General features: G+C 51.9%; 1 protein-coding gene across 7 annotated transcripts in view; it reads left to right on the forward strand.

The window, feature by feature from the left end:
* The window catches only part of Hivep3 (HIVEP zinc finger 3), a 432,983-nt gene that overhangs the window by 399,150 nt on the left and 15,475 nt on the right, over window positions 1–18,358 (forward strand). For all 7 annotated transcript variants that reach the window (XM_016005814.3, XM_042271805.2, XM_016005817.3 and 4 more), the window contains 2 exons: window positions 1,806–1,948; window positions 17,953–18,128. In XM_016005814.3, coding sequence (XP_015861300.3) covers window positions 1,806–1,948; window positions 17,953–18,128 — 319 coding nt within the window. The remainder of the gene's footprint in view (window positions 1–1,805; window positions 1,949–17,952; window positions 18,129–18,358) is intronic.

Here is an 18,358-nt window from a genome sequence, read left to right on the forward strand (position 1 = left end):
GGGTCAGAGGCTGAAGGCAGTCAAGGACCTGGGGCAAATATTGGGCAAATCCAGAATCTGAAACCAGACCTATCTGGTTGCAAAGAGCATCTATTTTGCTTTTTAGTTACCGGAGGAATGGAACTTTTGAAAGATAATTGCAAATTTAATGATGTATGATGTTCACAAGCAACCATTCCAACCAGGTGCTTTGACCAAGTACCACATAGATACAGGAACCCTGACTCCTATTGTAGACCTGGCAAGCAGACCTGCGTCTGCAGTTTCCTGAATGCTCATACTTTTTGCTTTCATCATGATGGTGAGAACTACATCAGAAGTGCCCTGAGCTCAGCTGATTATTCTTCACAAACTGTTTTCCGAATTTATTCTCTGATATTTTTGTCAGTCCACAGACATCTCTGAACAGGATTTCCACTTTTGCTGTAACTGCCATAAACTATGGCTATTACAGAGATGCTAGTGTAATAATACTCAAAACTTTTGGGGTGCCTGCTGTGTGCCAGATACTAAACTTTACTTTTGTTCTCATAACACCTAACTAGGGTATAGTAGGTAAAGAGATCAAAGTTCAGAGAGGCTAAGTAACTTGCATGGTGCCACACAGTAAATGGCAAAGATCAGACTCAGAACCAGAGCTCACTCCTATCCCCCTTTGAAACATGCCTGAGCTGTTCCTCTTCCCTGATGAGAGGTGTCAGAGGCAGAGAAGACAAAAAGAATGTTAGAGTTTTGTCTCTGCATTTGACAATCATTTCTTCATCCTGCTGCTTTTCTAAAATGAGCTAAAACCTGCAGACATTTCCTTGGAATTGTCAATTTTGTTCAACTTTTCCCTGCCCAAAGTCCACACATATCGCACATTGACATAACTGCATGATCTGTGAGCTGAGGCCTTTCTGCTACCCACCTCCCTCCTTCGCTTGCATGTCTCCAGTGATGGGAGACTCACTCCCACCCCCAGCACCACCGAGCCTGTGCCTGGATATAGTTCCTGTTTCTCTGACCACTCGGCTGACAGTTGTCAACCTTGTAGCTTCTTGTCTTCCCCTGGCTATTCTGAAAATGTCCTTTAAGCATTGGGAAACCTGGCTTAGCTGTGATCTGTTTGGCACCGGAACTCACTTCTCCTAGTTTCCAACCAGGTGTCCTTTAGCTGGGCACCAGCACCCTATGTGAAGGTGTACCTTCCCCCTGCCTCCGATTTAGAGAATAGTCTCAGGACACTGGAAAATGCTGAGACGTCCAGTGTCAGCCCTCCCCACGGAGTCAGGTCTCCCTGAGGCCCATTGCTCTGCAGAGAATGGGACCCCTGATCCCTCAGCCTTGATCTGGGTCCTGAGGATCTGTGGTTCCTGGTATTTGGTGCTGGTTCAGGTGAACCAGTGCTGGAAGCTGGAGACCTGGGCTTTTCTGCAGGCACGCCCTTAACCTGGTTGGCTGCTTTGGCTCTATGATCCGACAGTGGGAACGCCACAGTTCATCTGTGAGGCAGACCCAAGTCTTCATTTACTTCTTCAGCATTGTCTTTTTGATCCCCATTTTGAGTGCTGAGATGACCAAGGTGAATGAGACTATCCCCCAAGGCCAGCACAGAACACAAAGACCCACCCGTGCCTCTTGGAGGGAAAAGGATCATGAGAAGGGACCAAAATACAGCTTGGAGGGGACTTTGTCTCTTGCGGCCAGCCCTTGAATCTGTGGAGGGGAACTGGATGAAAAGCAGAAGGCCGTGTGGGCAGGTGTTTCGCACTTGACCCAGCATTACAAGGTTAACCAAAGCTTGGTTTTGTTCTCCTCTTCAGGTGCACCTCCCGTCACTGCTTTCCCCAGAGAGCCAGAAAGATCCAGCTAGAGTGGAGAAGGAAGAAAAGCAAGGGAAGGCAGAGGAGGGCACTCCCACTTCCAAGAGAGGAGAGCCAGCGAGGGTCAAGATCTTCGAAGGAGGGTAAGGTTCAGGCCTCGACTGCAGTCGGCTTCCTGTGTGGAGACCTCCCACCACCTACACACAGAGGTGGCTGGTAGCTCCTGGCTGTGTGGTGCCCACTGGTGCCTGCAGCTCCCACAGTGCCTCTCTGCATTGCAGGGCTCCCAGGCCATCTGTTTTGCAAATGCCACTGGGAATCCTTGGTAGGGATCTGAAGGAGCCGAGGTCTTTCTCCAGTGTTCACAGATCCTGTCCAGGTTCTCAGTCCGGTGTTGAGGTGATGAAGAGTCCCCCAGCTGCAGTCTGGACTATTGTTTCCTTTAGGGTGTATTGCCTCTGTCATGCCCAGAGCATCCTGGTCACATCCCATTTCTCATGGTGCCGAAGAGTCATTGCACACACCCTTCACACTATTCCCCGCCCTGTCCACTGGCAGGCCCGGGATTCATTGTTTGTGTTTTGAGTCTCATCCTTGGCTATTTTCCTGTGGTGTGCATCTTTGGGAACCTGCTGAGCTACAGGCCTCGGAGCTTGCCAGCCTAGGAAACATCCCCACTGTACCCCACCCTCATGTGCCCTGGGCTCTAGAAGAGCACCTGGCTTCAGATATACTTTGTGGAAGTTCTTTGTGCACTTTGTGTTCTGTGTGGCCACATGTCTGTGAGCAGGTACCGTGGTGTCTGTCTTGGGGTCCTGTGTCTGTGTCCCTGTTATAATCAGGGTGGTACCAATGCTATACAGTCCTGAAGACAGCAATCTGTGTGAGCCTCCGACAACGTGGGCCGTCCCTGGGGACTCTTGTTCTCCAGAACCTGCAAGTGTCTGATTCATGGGGTCACACAGTGACAGGTGTGGAAGTCTCTGGGGAAGTGGAATAGAGAAGTAAACTGCTCTGCTTCCCAGTTTGGCATTTGGTAGTGGCTAGAAGGGCTCTCAGGAGCAGGAAGTGGTTTTGACAAGGACAGGGTCAGGGATGGTGACCCTCCCTGAAGAACCCACAATACCAAAGGTGGCTCCTTTCACACTAACAGGACTCAGGTGCTGCAGCGCTGACCTCTTTCTACGTGGGAAAGGAGGCTGTCTGTGCCTGCCGTTTGGTTAGAGTGCCCTCCTGTGGCTGTGGACTCTCATGCCACCAGGCCCCAAACTCCAGGCTGGGGAGCTGTGCCTTCTTCCCTCCTGTTCCAGAACTGTCTGGGATCTGAGGGGCTATGTGGTAACTGGTGGTGTCAAGAATGCTTTCCCTTTATGGCATTCTGTGTGTGCACAAAGAGGCAGTCTCCTCTCGAGGGGAGGCCCGGCTCTGAACCCCCCTACTGCTGTGTACCTGAAGAAGCCTGAGTCCCTGGACATAAGGCTAGCAGGTGTCATCATCCCCCATCCAGCTATTTGATGAACACTTCCACCTCCATCTGAAAGATGAACCATCACCCGAGTCCCCTCCCTCCTTCCTAAGCCTTTGGGTCCCACGCAGGGTGTTGGCCCCACCCACTGTTTCAGTGTCTCCTTCTTTCAAAGACTGTCACCCCTGCTCCAGGTAGCAGGCCCACATACCTCTGTCCCACTTGTCCCCCCCCCCACCTCTCCGGTGTCGTCCCCCACTTCTGTGAAGAGGGTGGCAACAGGCTTGTGCCAATGTCGTAAGCCCCATGAGGCCAAGGACAGGTGTGGTTCCCACAAACTCATCACATGACACTGATGGGTCCCTCACCTGTGTCTGGATCTTGGTCTCCATCCGAAGCGCCTCACTCTGCTCTTGGATGGGGGGGGGGTCATCCTCATGCCTCTGTCTAGTCACATGGTATGAACAATCAGGTCCTTTCCACCCCAAGCTCAGCTGCCTACCCCATCCCCCATCCCACCCCACACCCTGGCTGTGCTGTGCCTCCTATCTGCTTCTGGTGGACCCTCTTCTTTTATGGGGTAAGTGTTACCCACTAGGAGTATTTGCTAATGTGGAAAAGGAGACATTTTAGGACACCTCTAACATCTCATGGATGGGACCAGAACTGACTGAGTCTCACCTGTCACCAAGGTGACAGGATCTTGAACACATCCTTAAGGCCCATCTTCTGTTCACACTGAAGCTTTTTCTTAGCCTCAGTGCTTTCTTCTTTTTCTTTTCTTAACACTTCCAACACCCTGTTTCACTGCATACATACTGGAGAAGGGTCTGTAATGAGCCTGCTCACTGAGTCCAGCGAAGGTCCAGAGAGGAAGGCAGGCAGGCAGGACCTGTGTGCTGGCTGCTAAAGCACCCTCCTGAGCCCTGGGCTCTCATCCACTGACTACAGAGAATTGTGTAGTCTCAGACCTTGGGAGTTGGGAGGGACAATCTCAGCCATATCTATGCCTGGGAAAACTAAAACATTCAGTGGGTAGCACTGGTGGGATTCTGGTCTGTTTTCCATGCACCTGCCACTGGTTAGTTTTCTCCATGGTGTCCGTGCAGGTACAAAATGAGCCTGTTCACATGATAAGCTAATAAGCCAAGTGCCAAAAGGCAGGTTCTGTGTGTGTCCAGCTTCCTCGAGTCCACCAGCCTCATTCCCTTCCCCTTTTTCTTGACCCTCAGTCTGGCAGCTGATCAATTAGTCAGTCCATCATGGAGGATAGACTTAATCCATGCCTCGTGGGTGTTTTGGGCTAGAAGTTACAGCGACCCACTGCCATCCAGTACCTAGGGCACTCGTGGACCAGACCGAGGCAGCAATACAAAGCCTGTTGCTGAGGTAGGGACCTGTAGAGCTGAGCTGTCCGCAGCGGTCATGGAGGGCTTCCCGGAGCTGCAGGGCCAGGCTGGGTGGTGTGTACAGGGCAGTGTGACAGCCGGCTGATATACGAAGTCATATATACCTAGAGTCAGAGCTCTCTAGGTGACCACTGAGACCCACTCTCGCCAAGATTGTCTCCTGTTGACATCATCCAACTCTTTGGCTCCAGCCCTCTCTTCACAGCTGCTTCGACATCTAGGACCACAGCTGGCCCTCGCTCCTGAGCTCCTGGCTTTTGCTTTGGATGCCCCTGGCGTCTTCCCCTGTGAGGCCCACTGCTCCTCAAACTCAGCACAGCCAAACAAGCCTTGTGCTTCCCATGCACAGTGTCTTAATTACTTCTCCAATGCTATAAAGAGACTGTGACCAAAGCAGTTTATAAAATAAAGCCTTGGATTAGGGACGTGTTTACAGTTTCAGAGAGTGAGTCCCTGACCATCATGGCAGCAGGCAGGAGGCATGGTGCTGGGAATACCCATGGGCACTGTGCTGGATCACACCCAGCACCCTGCGTTTGCCTCAGTGTTGTGGAAGAGCTCTCTCTGTGAAGCAGTGTTTGCACACACAGAGTTATATTGTTCCCTGAGTGCAATGACTACATTGTTCTAACTCAAGTGCCTTTGCTGCAAGGGAAGCTGGGAACTCCGCCCTGTGGCTGGCATGGAAGAAGCTCCTGGGATGGATAGGAAGTACCTGGCTGACAACAGTGCCTGTCCATGCCCTGACCAGGTTGGCTGTGTGTGCTGAGGTCTGAGGAAGTGGTGAATGGAGCTAGTGAGGTTCAGGGAGGCCAGGTCCATTAGGGGAGGCCCTCGGAGAGCTGGCCATGAGAAGGGAACGGCCAGCCTCAGCTCGGAACTGGCACACAGGGAAGAGATGCCCCAGCCTCGCTGTGAGCTGAGCTCTGTACTCCCTAAGGGTAGAGTAGGGAGGCTCACAGACTCACCCCCTCACCCATACGCCTGTGTCAGAAGGACCCAGATGCCTTGCTGAGGAAAGAAGCTTTTGTTCCCAGGGAAAGCTCCCACCCCATCCCTCTCAGCCCGTCAGCACCTCACTTCATTCATATAAGCACACCCAAGTTTGTTTCCACTCCAGAATCATTCCTTGGATAGCTAGGTTTCACTACTTGTTTTAAAATAAATAAATAAAAATAAACCTTCCAGAGTGGGACTAGAGAGATGGCTCAGCAGTTAAGAGCACTTGATGCTGGGTTCAGTTTCGACATGGTGGCTAACAATGGCCCATAAGTTCCAGGGGATCCAATGCCTTCTTCTGGCCTCTTCAGGCACCAGGCATGCACATGGTGCACGTATGTACATATACTTATATATACGCACAAAATAAAAATAAGTGAGTAAGTAGGGGCTGGAGAGATGGCTCAGCAGTTTAGAGCACCTGCTGTTCTTCCAGAGGACAGGGGTTTGGTTCCCAACACCCACACGGTGGCTCACAACCATCCAGTATCAAAAACTCCAGCTCCAGGGTATCCAATGCCTTCTTCTGGCCTCTGTGGGTACCAGGCGTGCAGATAATGTATGTACATACATGAAGGCAAAATACTCATACATATAAAATAAAAATCTTGAAATACAAAACAAAACAACCTCCCAGAGGTTGGCTCTGGAACACCTCCACTCCTTTCCCGTCGTGCCCAGCCCCATTCCAGGGAGCCTGGGGCCTCTCCTACCTTGACAGTGGCTTTGTCAAGGTCAACAGTGACCTACCTGTACCTTGCAGAGGTTAAGGCTCACTCCCAGTCTTTTCTGGCCTTCAGCAGTGGGCAAAGCTGACCCCTCCTTCCTCCTCGCTGAGGGCTGGGGAGTGAGGTCTCGGAACCCCCACTCGGGCTGGGCTAGCTCTTTCCTGTTTCTCTTGATGTCCTCCTGTCTGATCATTCCATCTCTCCTGGGGAATGTGACATGTGTTTTGGAGTAAACTCATGGGTATCAAGGCAGTGAAGACCGTGGGATGTTGAGAGTCTAAAGGGACATTTAATGTTATGTCCGTGTTACCATTAGATCTTGAGGATAATGTCAGGTCTTCCAGAAGCCAGTGGGGAGAGCCATGGCAGGGGCAGTGGGGTGGGAGCCATGAGACTCCAGCCAAGAGAACAAGGAAGGTTGAGATGAAGTTAGTTACCTGGAGTGGGGTCCCAATAACTTCTAGGCACACGGCAGGGCAGAAGTGAACAGAAGAACCAAGTTAGGAGAGAGGGTATCTGACCCTGGGGACAATGGGGAGCATGCAAATTTGAGAGCACAGTCCTATATCCACATGAGGATCTTAGGGGAGGCATTGGCAATTGCCACCTTATCCTGGCTCTCAACAAACAGGCCTGAGCTGGAAATAGACACGTGGGACGGACTTGTCAGTGTGCAGATGAAACTTGAGGCTCTGACTAGATTGGGTTACCTGGGGAGATGGAGAAAAGAGACCAGGAAAGAGCATCCAGAAGGAGCCTGGATGCACTGGCATCAGAAGGAGAGTCTGAGAAGGGTAACAAGAGTGGCAGGGTCCCCAAAGCCAAATGGAGTCCTAGAAGCCAAGAACAGGCTGTTCGTGGATGGAGGGCTCAGCTAAGTAGTACACTACCTACAGGCCCAGGGAGGTGGGGACAGGCAACTGTCTGCTAGATAGAGCCTCGTGGGGGACACTAGTGGCCGTGATGGGAGCTGTTTCCATAGTGATGGATTCCCTATGGCCCAGGCTAAAATGAGGAATGGAGACAGTGTATGTAAGCCCCTGTCCTAAAAGGATGAATAAAGAAGGAGACAGCCAAGACAGGGAGGGATGGCTTCTGGAGGGGCTGTGAGGCTGAGCAGGACCTTCATGTTTGTTTGGATCTTCATGGGTGTGTGTGTGTGTGTGTGTGTGTGTGTGTGTGTGTGTGTGTGTGTGTGTGTGTAGATGGGGTTGTGCATACATGTTCACACACACAGCTAAAGGTGGTTGACAGAAATAGCTGATATTGGGGAGCGAGGAGTGGAGTGCAGGAGCAGCGTGAGGAAGGATGTTTCTGTGGTGGTGACAGCGAAGGTGTCCTCTGTCCTCTCTTCCTGCAGTTTCAGTTGGGTTGGTTCTATGCTTTCCCCCGGTAACTGCTTGGGTTGGTCAAATCTTTTCCATCCACTCATTTCTTTGCAATTCCTAAAGTTGTATTGCCAGTTTTCTCTCTCATTCTTCAGGTAAAAATACCACAGGATTAGTGTACTGATATGAGGGGATAGGGGAGAGAGGAGGAGGGAGGAAGGGACGGAAGGATGGAACGTTTCCCATGATGATGTTCATATTCACTACCACTTCGCTGGACTTGGAATCGCCTAGGAGGCACATTTCGGGATGTGTTGATGAGACACTCCAGGGGTGTCTAGCTGACGAGGGAAGACCCACATAAACACAGATGGTAGCTCCCATGGGCCAGGAGCTCTGACTGGGAAGGGGCAGGGGCAGAGCTGAGGGTCCCAGCGTTCGTTTCTCTCTGCCCTGACTGCACAGGCCACGTGAGCAGCCCTCCCACGACAGGTTGTTTCCACTGCCCTCCCTCTCGACATTGATTCTTGCCAGATACTTGGTCACAGTGACAAAGATCACTAATATGTCCCCCATCTTTAGTAAGTGACAGCTAGTAGGCTGATTTGAAAAACAAAAACTTAGCGGTGCCACTTTCTTCCAAAGAGTTCTTCAGTGAAGGCCTCGGCTTCATCTGTTCCCAGGTCTGTGTGGAGGCGCCTTTCTAACCTCCCAAGGCTCAGAAGGGCACACACGGGAGTGAGTGCCAGAGTGGATGCTGAGGCTGTCTCCATACTTCCCGGCACACAGAAGCGCTCAGTAGAAGTGGCACTTCCCTCGGTTTCCTTATTCCTTCCTTCTGCCAGCTTGATTCCCACTCATCCAGACCCACAGGCTCTTTCTGCCAGCTCAGCCAGAGCATTTATGGCCTTGTGCGGACAAACCCTTCAAAGGGCAGGAAAACTCAACTTTTTCTGTAATTGTGTGAGCCACAGACAATGGGAACAAGTCAGCCAAGGGCATGTGGCTCTGGAGACAGATGGAGTGTCTGGAGCCAGGGTTGAGCATGGGTACCTGAATTTTCTCAGTCGTGACTCACAGGCAACACTCACTTTTCCCATCTTTGAGTCTCTTTGGAAACAAGGGCTTGAAGTCTCAGGCTGTGGGCCCTGGATCTGGAGACTCACCAGGTGGTAATCTTTCTGCGAGGGTCACTTTTCCAGGTTGTAATTGAAAGAGGTGGGATAAAGCTTGGGCTTGGAGTTTTGGGGACCTGTCAGTGAGTTCCTACTCTGCCGTTTTTTAGCTCTGTGGTCCTCTGCAATGCTGGGCTCTTTGTGAGCCTCCGTTTCTCATCATACAGTGATGATGGCCTGGAGGTTTGGTTGAGCTGTCTGTCAGTCATGATGGGTCTTGTGGGGCCTCTCCAGCCCCTGTTGCCAATGAGCTGCCTGAGTTCTGAGAACCACAGAGCTCAATGCTGGAAACAGGGATCAGAGGGAGCTTACAAGAAAAGACATTTGAACCACAGTCCCCATGTAGAAGAGCTAGTTCTCTGTGAAGATCAAGACTCCCATAAGCCCTTCAACAGGATGCCCCCTCCTGCACGAGAGCCTCGGGAAGACGGCACTCCCTGAAATGAAGCGTCTGGGGAAAAGGGTTCCAAGAACAGGGTCTGGTTTCCTTGAAAATACACAGCTAAGGAGACAAAAAGATGCCAAGCCCCTTGGGGAGCGGAGTCACAGCCCCCACAACCTCAGAAAACCCATAGTTCCCTGGGCTCCAGGTCAGCCTCCTGCCATGCCTCCCATGCTGTGCCCACGGGTCACAAGTCTTACGGGTTATCCCCACTCACCTGCAGAGATGCTCATGAGTGGCATTCTTTTTTTTTTAATTTAACATAATTTCTTTATTGATTCTTTGGAAATTTTACATCATGCACCCTAATTCCACTCACCTCCCAGTCCCCCTATCTCCTTCCCTCACCCCTGCAGTGCCCCTCTGAAAGAAAATTAAAAAAAAAAAATCAAACCAAAGCAAGCAAACAAACAAAAACCCTCTTTGCTTCTCCATTTTTCCCGCCTCTCCAACACCTCTTCGTTCGTCCTGGTGGCATTGGGAGCTGCAGTGTGTCCCACAGTAGACCCTTTTGTCTATCAGCTTTGCTTGGAAATGTTCATTGTAATGAGTCACTGGTCTGGTTCAAGACCTCTGGTTTCTGGTACAGCATCACCACTGGATCCTCACCGAAACTCCTCTGGGATATCTCCCCTTGCCCAACTGCCACCCCGAGTTATGGAGATCCTGTGGGTATCATTCCACAGGACCAGCCCCTTCACAAGTTCCAGCAGGTCCTAGATGGGGTAGATGGTTAGCACCAACCCAAGGCCCAGCTGTGGGCCTGGGTGGTAGCTGAAGTGGTCAGTCTGGGCCACTGTGGCAGCCCCCCTCAGGTGAAGGGTGGAACCAGATCCCCTATGCCTATGCCAACAGAGCTGGCTCAGCATGGCCCTCTGATTTCATCACTCATGGTTCCTAGGGCCCCCTGAGGTGACACAGGCCACAGACATCAACACAAACCCCAGCTGCAGCGGGATCACAGACCCAGACATGGGCCAGACAGCATTCCAGCTCTGGCTGGAAACACAGGCCACTCAGATCAGGATACTTGGGTTACAGCATGGTACCCAGACACCAACAAGGTCTTAGGTTGTGGCCCCAACCCCGGGCTTCTCTATGACCTTTGCTGGCAACACAGGCCTCAGACTTCAACATAGACCCCACCTGCTATAGGACCATTGACCCAGACATGGTCCTCGGCAACAACCAGGTCTAGATGTCACCATTGGCCCAGGTGGCAGTGCAGGCCTCTCAGATCAGCAAGGCCCTCAGACACTAACATGGCCCCAGACCTCAGGCATCTGCACAGCCTTCAATGGTAACAGGATCCAGACGTGGTCCTCAGATGCAGCTCCAGCCAAATGTCACCATGGCATTAGGTAGCAGCATAGACCACTCAGATCTGTATGGCCCTGGCTGCACCATGGACTCAGACAGCTGACCTGACCCCAAGCATCCATATGGCCCTTGGTGGCAATAGGAGCCACAGATGCCAACCCAGACCCTGGCTGCTATAGGAAAATGGACCCAGACATTAAGTGGCATTCTTGATTGAAAGCACCTGAGACCCTTGGTCAGCTACCTCTCTGCCAGGTCTGGCTCTTTGGTCCTGTCTGCAGGGATACATCTATATTATTTTGTTTTGTGGCCTTGTAGATACCTTGAGGTCAAGGTCAGAGTCCTGTGGCTTTTCACCAGCCCCAGACTCAGGGTCTAGGACTGTTGGCACTCTATGGAAAGCTGACTTAGATGTACAGAATAGAGTCCTCTGCTGGCCAATGGGCTCTGTACCTGTGTGGAAGTCCTAGCCCAGCAGGACTAAGGCTGGTGGGCACATTCAATAACCCCCACCTGGGAGGACATCAAGACATGGTGTCACTTCTTCAGAATCCTGATCAGAGAGGAAGCTGAGATGTTTCCAGATCTGATGTGAACACCCCACTGGCCCCAGAGCCCCAGCCATTCCCCTCTCAAACCTTTAAAAGCTCATCAAGAGCTATGTTGGCTGCTGAATATTTTTAACAGACACATGGCTCAGCTTTAACAGACACCTGCTCCTCCCCTCCAGACATCTTTCCCTTATGAGCCTCTCTGGGGTCAATCAGTTCACTGTGGCTGCAGCTCCCTAAGCATGCTGACCGCTGGGCACTGGCCCTGAACTTCACTTCACAGACAAAGGCTGCTCTCAGTTCCCGAGACACCCTGTGTGCATGTCTTCAGTCGCATCTTCTTGCTCGGCGTGATTGTACCCAAGTTACCAGACTTTCCAAAAGGTCATAATAAAATTGGGGAACCGAAAAGCCTTTATGTATCCAAAATTGGAAGAGAAGCAAGAGCTTTATGATGAAACCTGAATGGTGTGTGGAAAAGTCAACAACACAAGTACAGTGTAGCCTGGGAGCATCTCTGCTTCAGAAGGTAGCCTAGAGGCCATGACATCCATCTCCTTATTCAAGAGAGTGACATAACTCAGCAGAGAGAAAAGCCATGAGCTTGAATAGTTAGATGTACCCTCAAATACTCAGCTGTGTGGCCTTGGGGAAATTACCTCAAGCTAGCTTAGTTCTAGGTTGGGTCTCTGTCTCCTTGAATTTTATTTGTCTTACACAGTTTTTTTTTTTTTTTTAAGACATGATTACACAGCCTTTCAGCTCCTGAACTGTGTAGAGAGGTGACCTGGGTTCAAATTCTAGCTCCACTAGCCACTCAGTAACTTGTCTTCTCAGGGTAAATGGGAGTTGGTAGAGCCCACAGCTCATTGGAGTGCCATGTGATCTGAATGAGGTAACATCTGAACTCTTCAAAAAAGCAGTTGGCACCCAGTAAAAGCTATATGAGTTTGCTGACATTTTTAGTTGTTATTTTTCTTCATTCTGGATTTGTGGTTTTCTCGTGTCACCTTTGGCAGGACGGCAGCAGCCCCTGACCCTTCAGAGAGAGCACATGCCACGCCTTCCGCTTCTCACAGTCCTCTCTGTGCACCTCCCCCACCTCTGCTGTGCTTGATCCTGAGCCCAGCCCACCCTCCACTTGGTCTTTGGGATGATTGTAGGCCCCGTGAAGAAACGCGCCTCCATTGGACAGCTCTGTGATGGTTTGGGCAAGCTTATCTGCCAACAGCCGGTTGGTTCATGGTCATAGTTCCCGCCTATCTGTCTACCTGGCTGGTGAGGTGGAGAGGACAGGATTTGTGACAGTGCTGTGCGGTTGCTGCGTCTTTGTCATATGCAGAGCCTGCCGAGAAGGTCACCTCATCCTGACACGCCGTCTCATTCCCACCGCACCGCACTGCTCTCCTGGAACCCGAGGAAGGAGGATGTACGCCTCCTCTGGGCTTTGTGTCAAACACCTGTCAGCTTAGTGGAAGTTTCAGGGCTTGGAAACCCCTCCAGAGAGTCTAGAGCCACAACCCAAGGTGTCACATGCACTGATCGTCCAGACAAGCAGTTCATTGTCACCAGCCAAGTGCAGGAGGGGACCTCAGTCTAAGAGCTATTGTGTCATATGTCATAGCAACAAGGTCAGAGCTGGCTCTCTGTCCGTCCTTCTCCACTCACAGCTGCCTCGTGGCTTTGAGCACGATGACATCTTCACTGTTTCCACCCACTTTGATTAGCGGAATGAAGTCCTCCTGGCTAGCGGCTGCCTGGGAAGCTCTCTTTGCTTTGGAGTCTCTAGGCTCAGAGCTACAGGGGAACTAGAAAACAGCTGCCCAGGAAGTGCTTGGCAGCCACACACACACACACACCACACACACACACACACACACACACACACACACACACACACACACACACACACCATCCACCTATTATTACCCAGCTCCAGACTGGAGGACAAGAGGCTACTTCTTCCCACCCTGGGAGGGCTTGGAAGCTCCAGAGTGGAGCCTGCTCTGCTGAACCCCCACCACCTGGCTCAACAGCCTCCCCCCCCCCCCCCCCCCCGATCTCAGAAAGTCAGAGTGCCTGGTCTTAAGACAGATAACACATGCCAAATTCCTAGAGCTGCTCATCCAGACTGCAGCAGACAGGTAGACAGTAGGGTTTAGAAAAGCTACTTGGGTCCCCAGAGTCATAAGTCACCTACATCAGGTCTGCCAGCAGTAGACTGTCCTGCAGCCACCTAACAGACAGAGGGTCAGCCACTCATCCCCTTTGTCTCTGGCCTCCAAGGGAAAGTATCCAGGACAGGAGGGGGTGGCCGGCAGCTGGGAGGCAGGTCCACGCTCCAGGGTTCCCCTTGCTTCTCTCCTCTCCAGCCCTGGCTTTCTGCAGCCGCCAATACCCGGATGTTCCAGCCCAAGCTTGGGTTTCAGGAAAGGCTGGGTGGACAGCAATGTTGTTCTTCCCTGTCTGCAGCACAGCAGGTCCCAAAGTCACTGGGAAACTACGTTCAGTACCTTCCGAGAGTGGGCAGCGGGTCTGCGTGGCAGCTGGGTGCTAAGGGGGAAGATCATCACTGGGCCATCTTGACCATGTCAGTTAAGCTCTTGGGTCTTGGTTACCTTTTCTGTACCAGAGTAAAAGGACTGGGGGCTGAGAGGGAGGAGGGTGGATAATATCCAGCCTGTAAAGGGCTTCAGATTGCCAAGGAATGAGGATTGACTGGTCCTGAGGAAGGAGAGGTGATCTGCCTATGGTCACCCAGCAAGTTCTAGTAAAAGCCAGAGGTTAGACCCAAGTCTTTCTGGCCTCTACCCTATGCTCATTTTCACTCTCATTAGAAAGTGGAAGCATCTGGGCATAGCAGTGCATGCTTATAAACAGTTAGGACTGAAGACTTGGGGCTAGCCTGGGCTATATAGTTAAGACAGAAAACATAAGAGGGCACTGTTTGTTGGGAGGAAAGGAACCAGCCAGAGCAGGGACAGGAGGACAGGGTATATAGGGGAGAGGGAACAAAGTATAATGCGTAAGTCTGAAAATGCCACGTTGATGCTCATGATTTTGTATGCTAACTGAAAATTCAATTTAAAAGAACAAAAGAAAAGCATAGGCATGTTCATTCAACCTTGTGCATGGTGAAGGAGCCTTCAGCATTAGCTGAAACCTGCATTTGAGGGCTCGTGGGGTAGGAAATCAGTGCTGAGTCTGACCCTAGCATACTCAAACAGAGGTGCTGGCAGTTGTCCTGACCTGTAACTTGTGAGCCTTTCTGAGCACTTGTGGGCACCAAGTGGTACCCCGCCAGACTCTGGGATTGCTCCAGTGAACATGGGTGACTGGTAGGAGGGAGCTGACCTAAACAGGGTGGGTGCTGGGTTCAGGCAGAGGAAGGACTGGCCTGCATTGACAGAAAGTCGTTCCACAAAGCTAACCGAGCCACGGTCTCAGCCTTCAAAGAGCTGGCAAGTCACGGGGTCTCTGTGTTCAACCAAGGTTGCCTCTTCAAAACCCCTGACTATCCTCAGGCCCTCCCTGCCCCTTTCTGAACCATCTTCCGTGGGCTTCCAAACCTTAGGCCTGTCCTCAGCTCTTATTGCTCTGGCCTTGCTCTGCGTGAGGCAGGTTAAACCAGCATTGTGTCTGCACACCCTTCCCCTGGGCCTCCCAGGCCTCTTCCTATGGCAGCCTTCTTGAGTGGCTTTCCATTCTTTTGCCTGGTCACCCTCCTCTTCACAAATCTACAGAATTGTGCATCCATAGGTTCCAGCCATGTTCGAGCTAGGTCTGCACATCTTTCTCACCCTTATCTTATTAAAATGAAGGCCCTCTGCCAGGTGGTGGTGGCAGCGGTGGCGGCGGCGGTGGCACACGCCTTTAATCCCAGCACTCAGGAGGAAGAGGCAGGAAGATCTCTATGAGTTCGAGGCCAGCCTGGTCTACAGAGCAAGTTCTAGAACAACCAGGACTATTACACAGAAAAGCCTTGTCTTGAAAATAAGTAGATAGATGGATGGATGGATGGATGGATGGATGGATGGATGGATGGATGGATGGATAAATATGAAGGCCTTCATTGCCTCACTCCCAGCCTGTGAATGGTCTCAAGAACAAGTCAAGTGGAAACTTCAGATGTCTGTTTATCCCTCATTCTGACCCCTCCTCTATAGAGACACCACCAAGGACTGTAGAGTACACACCCAGAATACCCCGTATTTCCTGTCTTAGTGCCTCCCCAGTCTCCACCATCCCACAGCACAGGATGGTTGCCTCTTGTTGAGATTTTGTTTATCTGTAACATACCTTCAAGCAGGTCCGGACTCTTTCAGCTGGCCAGTGGTGGTGGTGCAGCCTGTACCACCTGTCTGGTCTCCAGCTCCCCACAACTTTTAACATCTCTTCTGCCTCCCTCCGTCCTTCCCCCCCATTCCTAGCCCTGGCTCTCCCCACGTGCTGCCCAGTAGATGGCGCCCAACTCCTACAGTGCATGACCAGGTGGTGTAAGAATCCCTTTGAAAACCTCTCTCTACAAAGACTGCATACAAAGACATACTTTAATGTGATATGGAGGAAGACGTGAAGGGACCGGGGGTCGAGTGGACTGACACTTAGAGTCACCGCTGAGTTGCCATGAGCAGAGTAAAACTCACATAGGAGGAGATCATCAGAATGGCTGTAGGGCTCTGTGGGGAACAGCAGTGTGACATGGAAGGATGGTTAGAGACGAGTGAGTGTCATGGACCCACTGAGAAGAGCCAATCGGAGGCTGGTGGCAGGTGACAGAGAGCCTACAGCACACAGTCATCCTCACCCCTGGGAAAGGTGCCTGTGTTAGCTTGATTCCCCTGGAGACTACATCCCAGAGACACAGGGAACCGTGAGGATGAAGGCAAAGTGCTGTGACTTCGAAGGCCAACCCCTACATTGTACCCAGGGTACTCTGGGTATTCTCCTTCATTGCCCACCATGGCCTGCTGTTCTTTCTTTTGGACACAGGATATATATGTGGAGTGTGGTTTGTGGGGTGAGGGTGTGAGAGTGGAGGTGTGAGTGTGCTTGAACAGTGTGTGTCTGTGGGTATGAGAGTGTAAGGGTGACTGAAGGTGGAGGCTGTGTGGCTGTTGGTGTGAGAGTGTAAGGGTGACTGGGGGTGAGGTATGCATGAGCGTGAGGGAATGTGGGTATTTGGGATGTGTGATTGTGGGTATGAGGGTGTGAATGTGACTGAGGGTGAGCAGTATGTGATCCTGGCTGTAAGGGTATGGAGGTGACTATGGGGGTTTGGGAGTGTGTAGTTGTGGGTGTGAATGTGGGTGTGTGAGGAGTATGTGGTTGTTTTGTGAGATGTGAGTGTGGCTATGGGTGTGTGAGGAGTGTGTGGTTATTTTGTGAGGTGTAAGTGCGACTGTGGGTGTGTGAGGAATGTGTGGTTGTTTTGTGAGGTGTGAGTGCGACTGTGGGTGTGTGAGGAGTGTGTGGTTGTGGGTGTGTAGGCATGGAATGTGAGACGATCTTCCCTCTGCTGCCTGTAGCTCCCTATTCAGAGGCCCTCTCCAGAGTCCACCCTTGTCACATCTCTTAGCCCTGAGCTGCCAGTTGAGCAGTCTGGAGTCTTAGTTTGTGCCATCTCTGCATCCACGTGCCCCTCTCCAGGGAGGACAGATGATGGGCAATTCTTGTCGAGGACACTGAGGAGACATGTTCCCTCCTGCCAATGTCTTAGAGTGGTCCCTGGTTTGTGAGTCAGGAGCTTGCCCCCTGGGTCTTCCCGAACCATCCCTCCTGCTCTTCCTCACAGCTTCTCTACCTCACCCGGACACCTGCACACAGATAGCCTTTGCCCACAAAGCTGGCCACCTGGCTGTCTCTGTGACACTTGTGGGCATCTTTCTCAGTGAGGAAATAGCGTTTTGACTTGGGGTCTGAGGCATCTGCAGCCTGAGCAAGTGGGCTGCTTCCTCAAGAGGCTGCGAGCTGGTGACCTCCCTGACCTGCTGGGAGTAATCTAGGTCCCACATAACTTGTAGCTCAGTCAAAATGGGGTGAGGAAGAGAGCTCAGAGACCCTGGCTCACAGTCTGTACCCGGGAAAACAGTGGTGGCCCCTGTGCCTGCCTCGTAGAAGTGTCTGGGTGGCTTCCTGATCAGCTGCCTTCTCTTTCGTTGCCCCTTGTGGGGAGATGGGCAGCTTGGTGTGGGAATGCTCAGATCTGGTTCAGCCTTTCTGACTAGGTGCTCGGGTGGGTGTCTCACCCTCTCGGAGCCGCTTCAGCTCTTCCTTGTGAGGCGACGGTGACTTAACTCAGCTTGATGAATAGCAGCGGCTGTTGCTTTAAGAGTTTTTCTCTCTGTGTGGCTCTGGTGGCCTCCAGTGGTGGTTCTCTGTGGCAGAGCCATGGCAGCAGGTGGCTGTGGGAAGGCAGCCAGCAGGGAATCTGCAACTTGGGCATCCTTTGCTTTCTTGCCAGGAAAAATTGGCGCCTGTGGCTCTGGGGAAAGGGAAGACGCCATCCCACCTCTCTGACCCTGGGCTGCAGGGGTCCGTGGTGGATCCTCAGGGCTAACCGAGCCCATTCAGCTCTGTAGTCCTCTGTTCCTCATCCTCCTCTCCCAGTGTCCAAACCTGGCTGGATGCAGCTAGGGAGCACACTCACTCATCCTCTGAGGTGGGACTCTGCCTCTTTGCCTTTTTTGGTTTTTTTTTTTTTCCTTTACATGACACCTGTTGCTCACAGGTACAAATCAAATGAAGAGTATATATATGTTCGAGGCCGCGGCCGAGGGAAATATGTTTGTGAGGAATGTGGAATTCGCTGCAAGAAACCCAGCATGCTGAAGAAGCACATCCGCACCCACACTGACGTCCGGCCCTATGTGTGCAAGCACTGTCACTTTGCTTTTAAAACCAAAGGTAAGAGACAGTCAGCTGGGGCACCACCCTGCCCACGGCAGCACAGAGCCCTCTGCCTGGGGGCCTGGAGTACCCCCACATCCTGAGCTCCCACTCCACTTGGTACCCACGGCAGAGCAGCGGCTCCAGACTGGTCAGTGACGCCCACAGCGGTCACAGTCAAGACCTGGACCCCTGCACACAAGCTGCTGCCCATCCTCTGCAGCATCTAGCCCACACTTGGTGGTTCT

Source organism: Peromyscus maniculatus, chromosome 2 (genome assembly GCF_049852395.1).
Source record: "Peromyscus maniculatus bairdii isolate BWxNUB_F1_BW_parent chromosome 2, HU_Pman_BW_mat_3.1, whole genome shotgun sequence".
Taxonomy (NCBI): domain Eukaryota; kingdom Metazoa; phylum Chordata; class Mammalia; order Rodentia; family Cricetidae; genus Peromyscus; species Peromyscus maniculatus.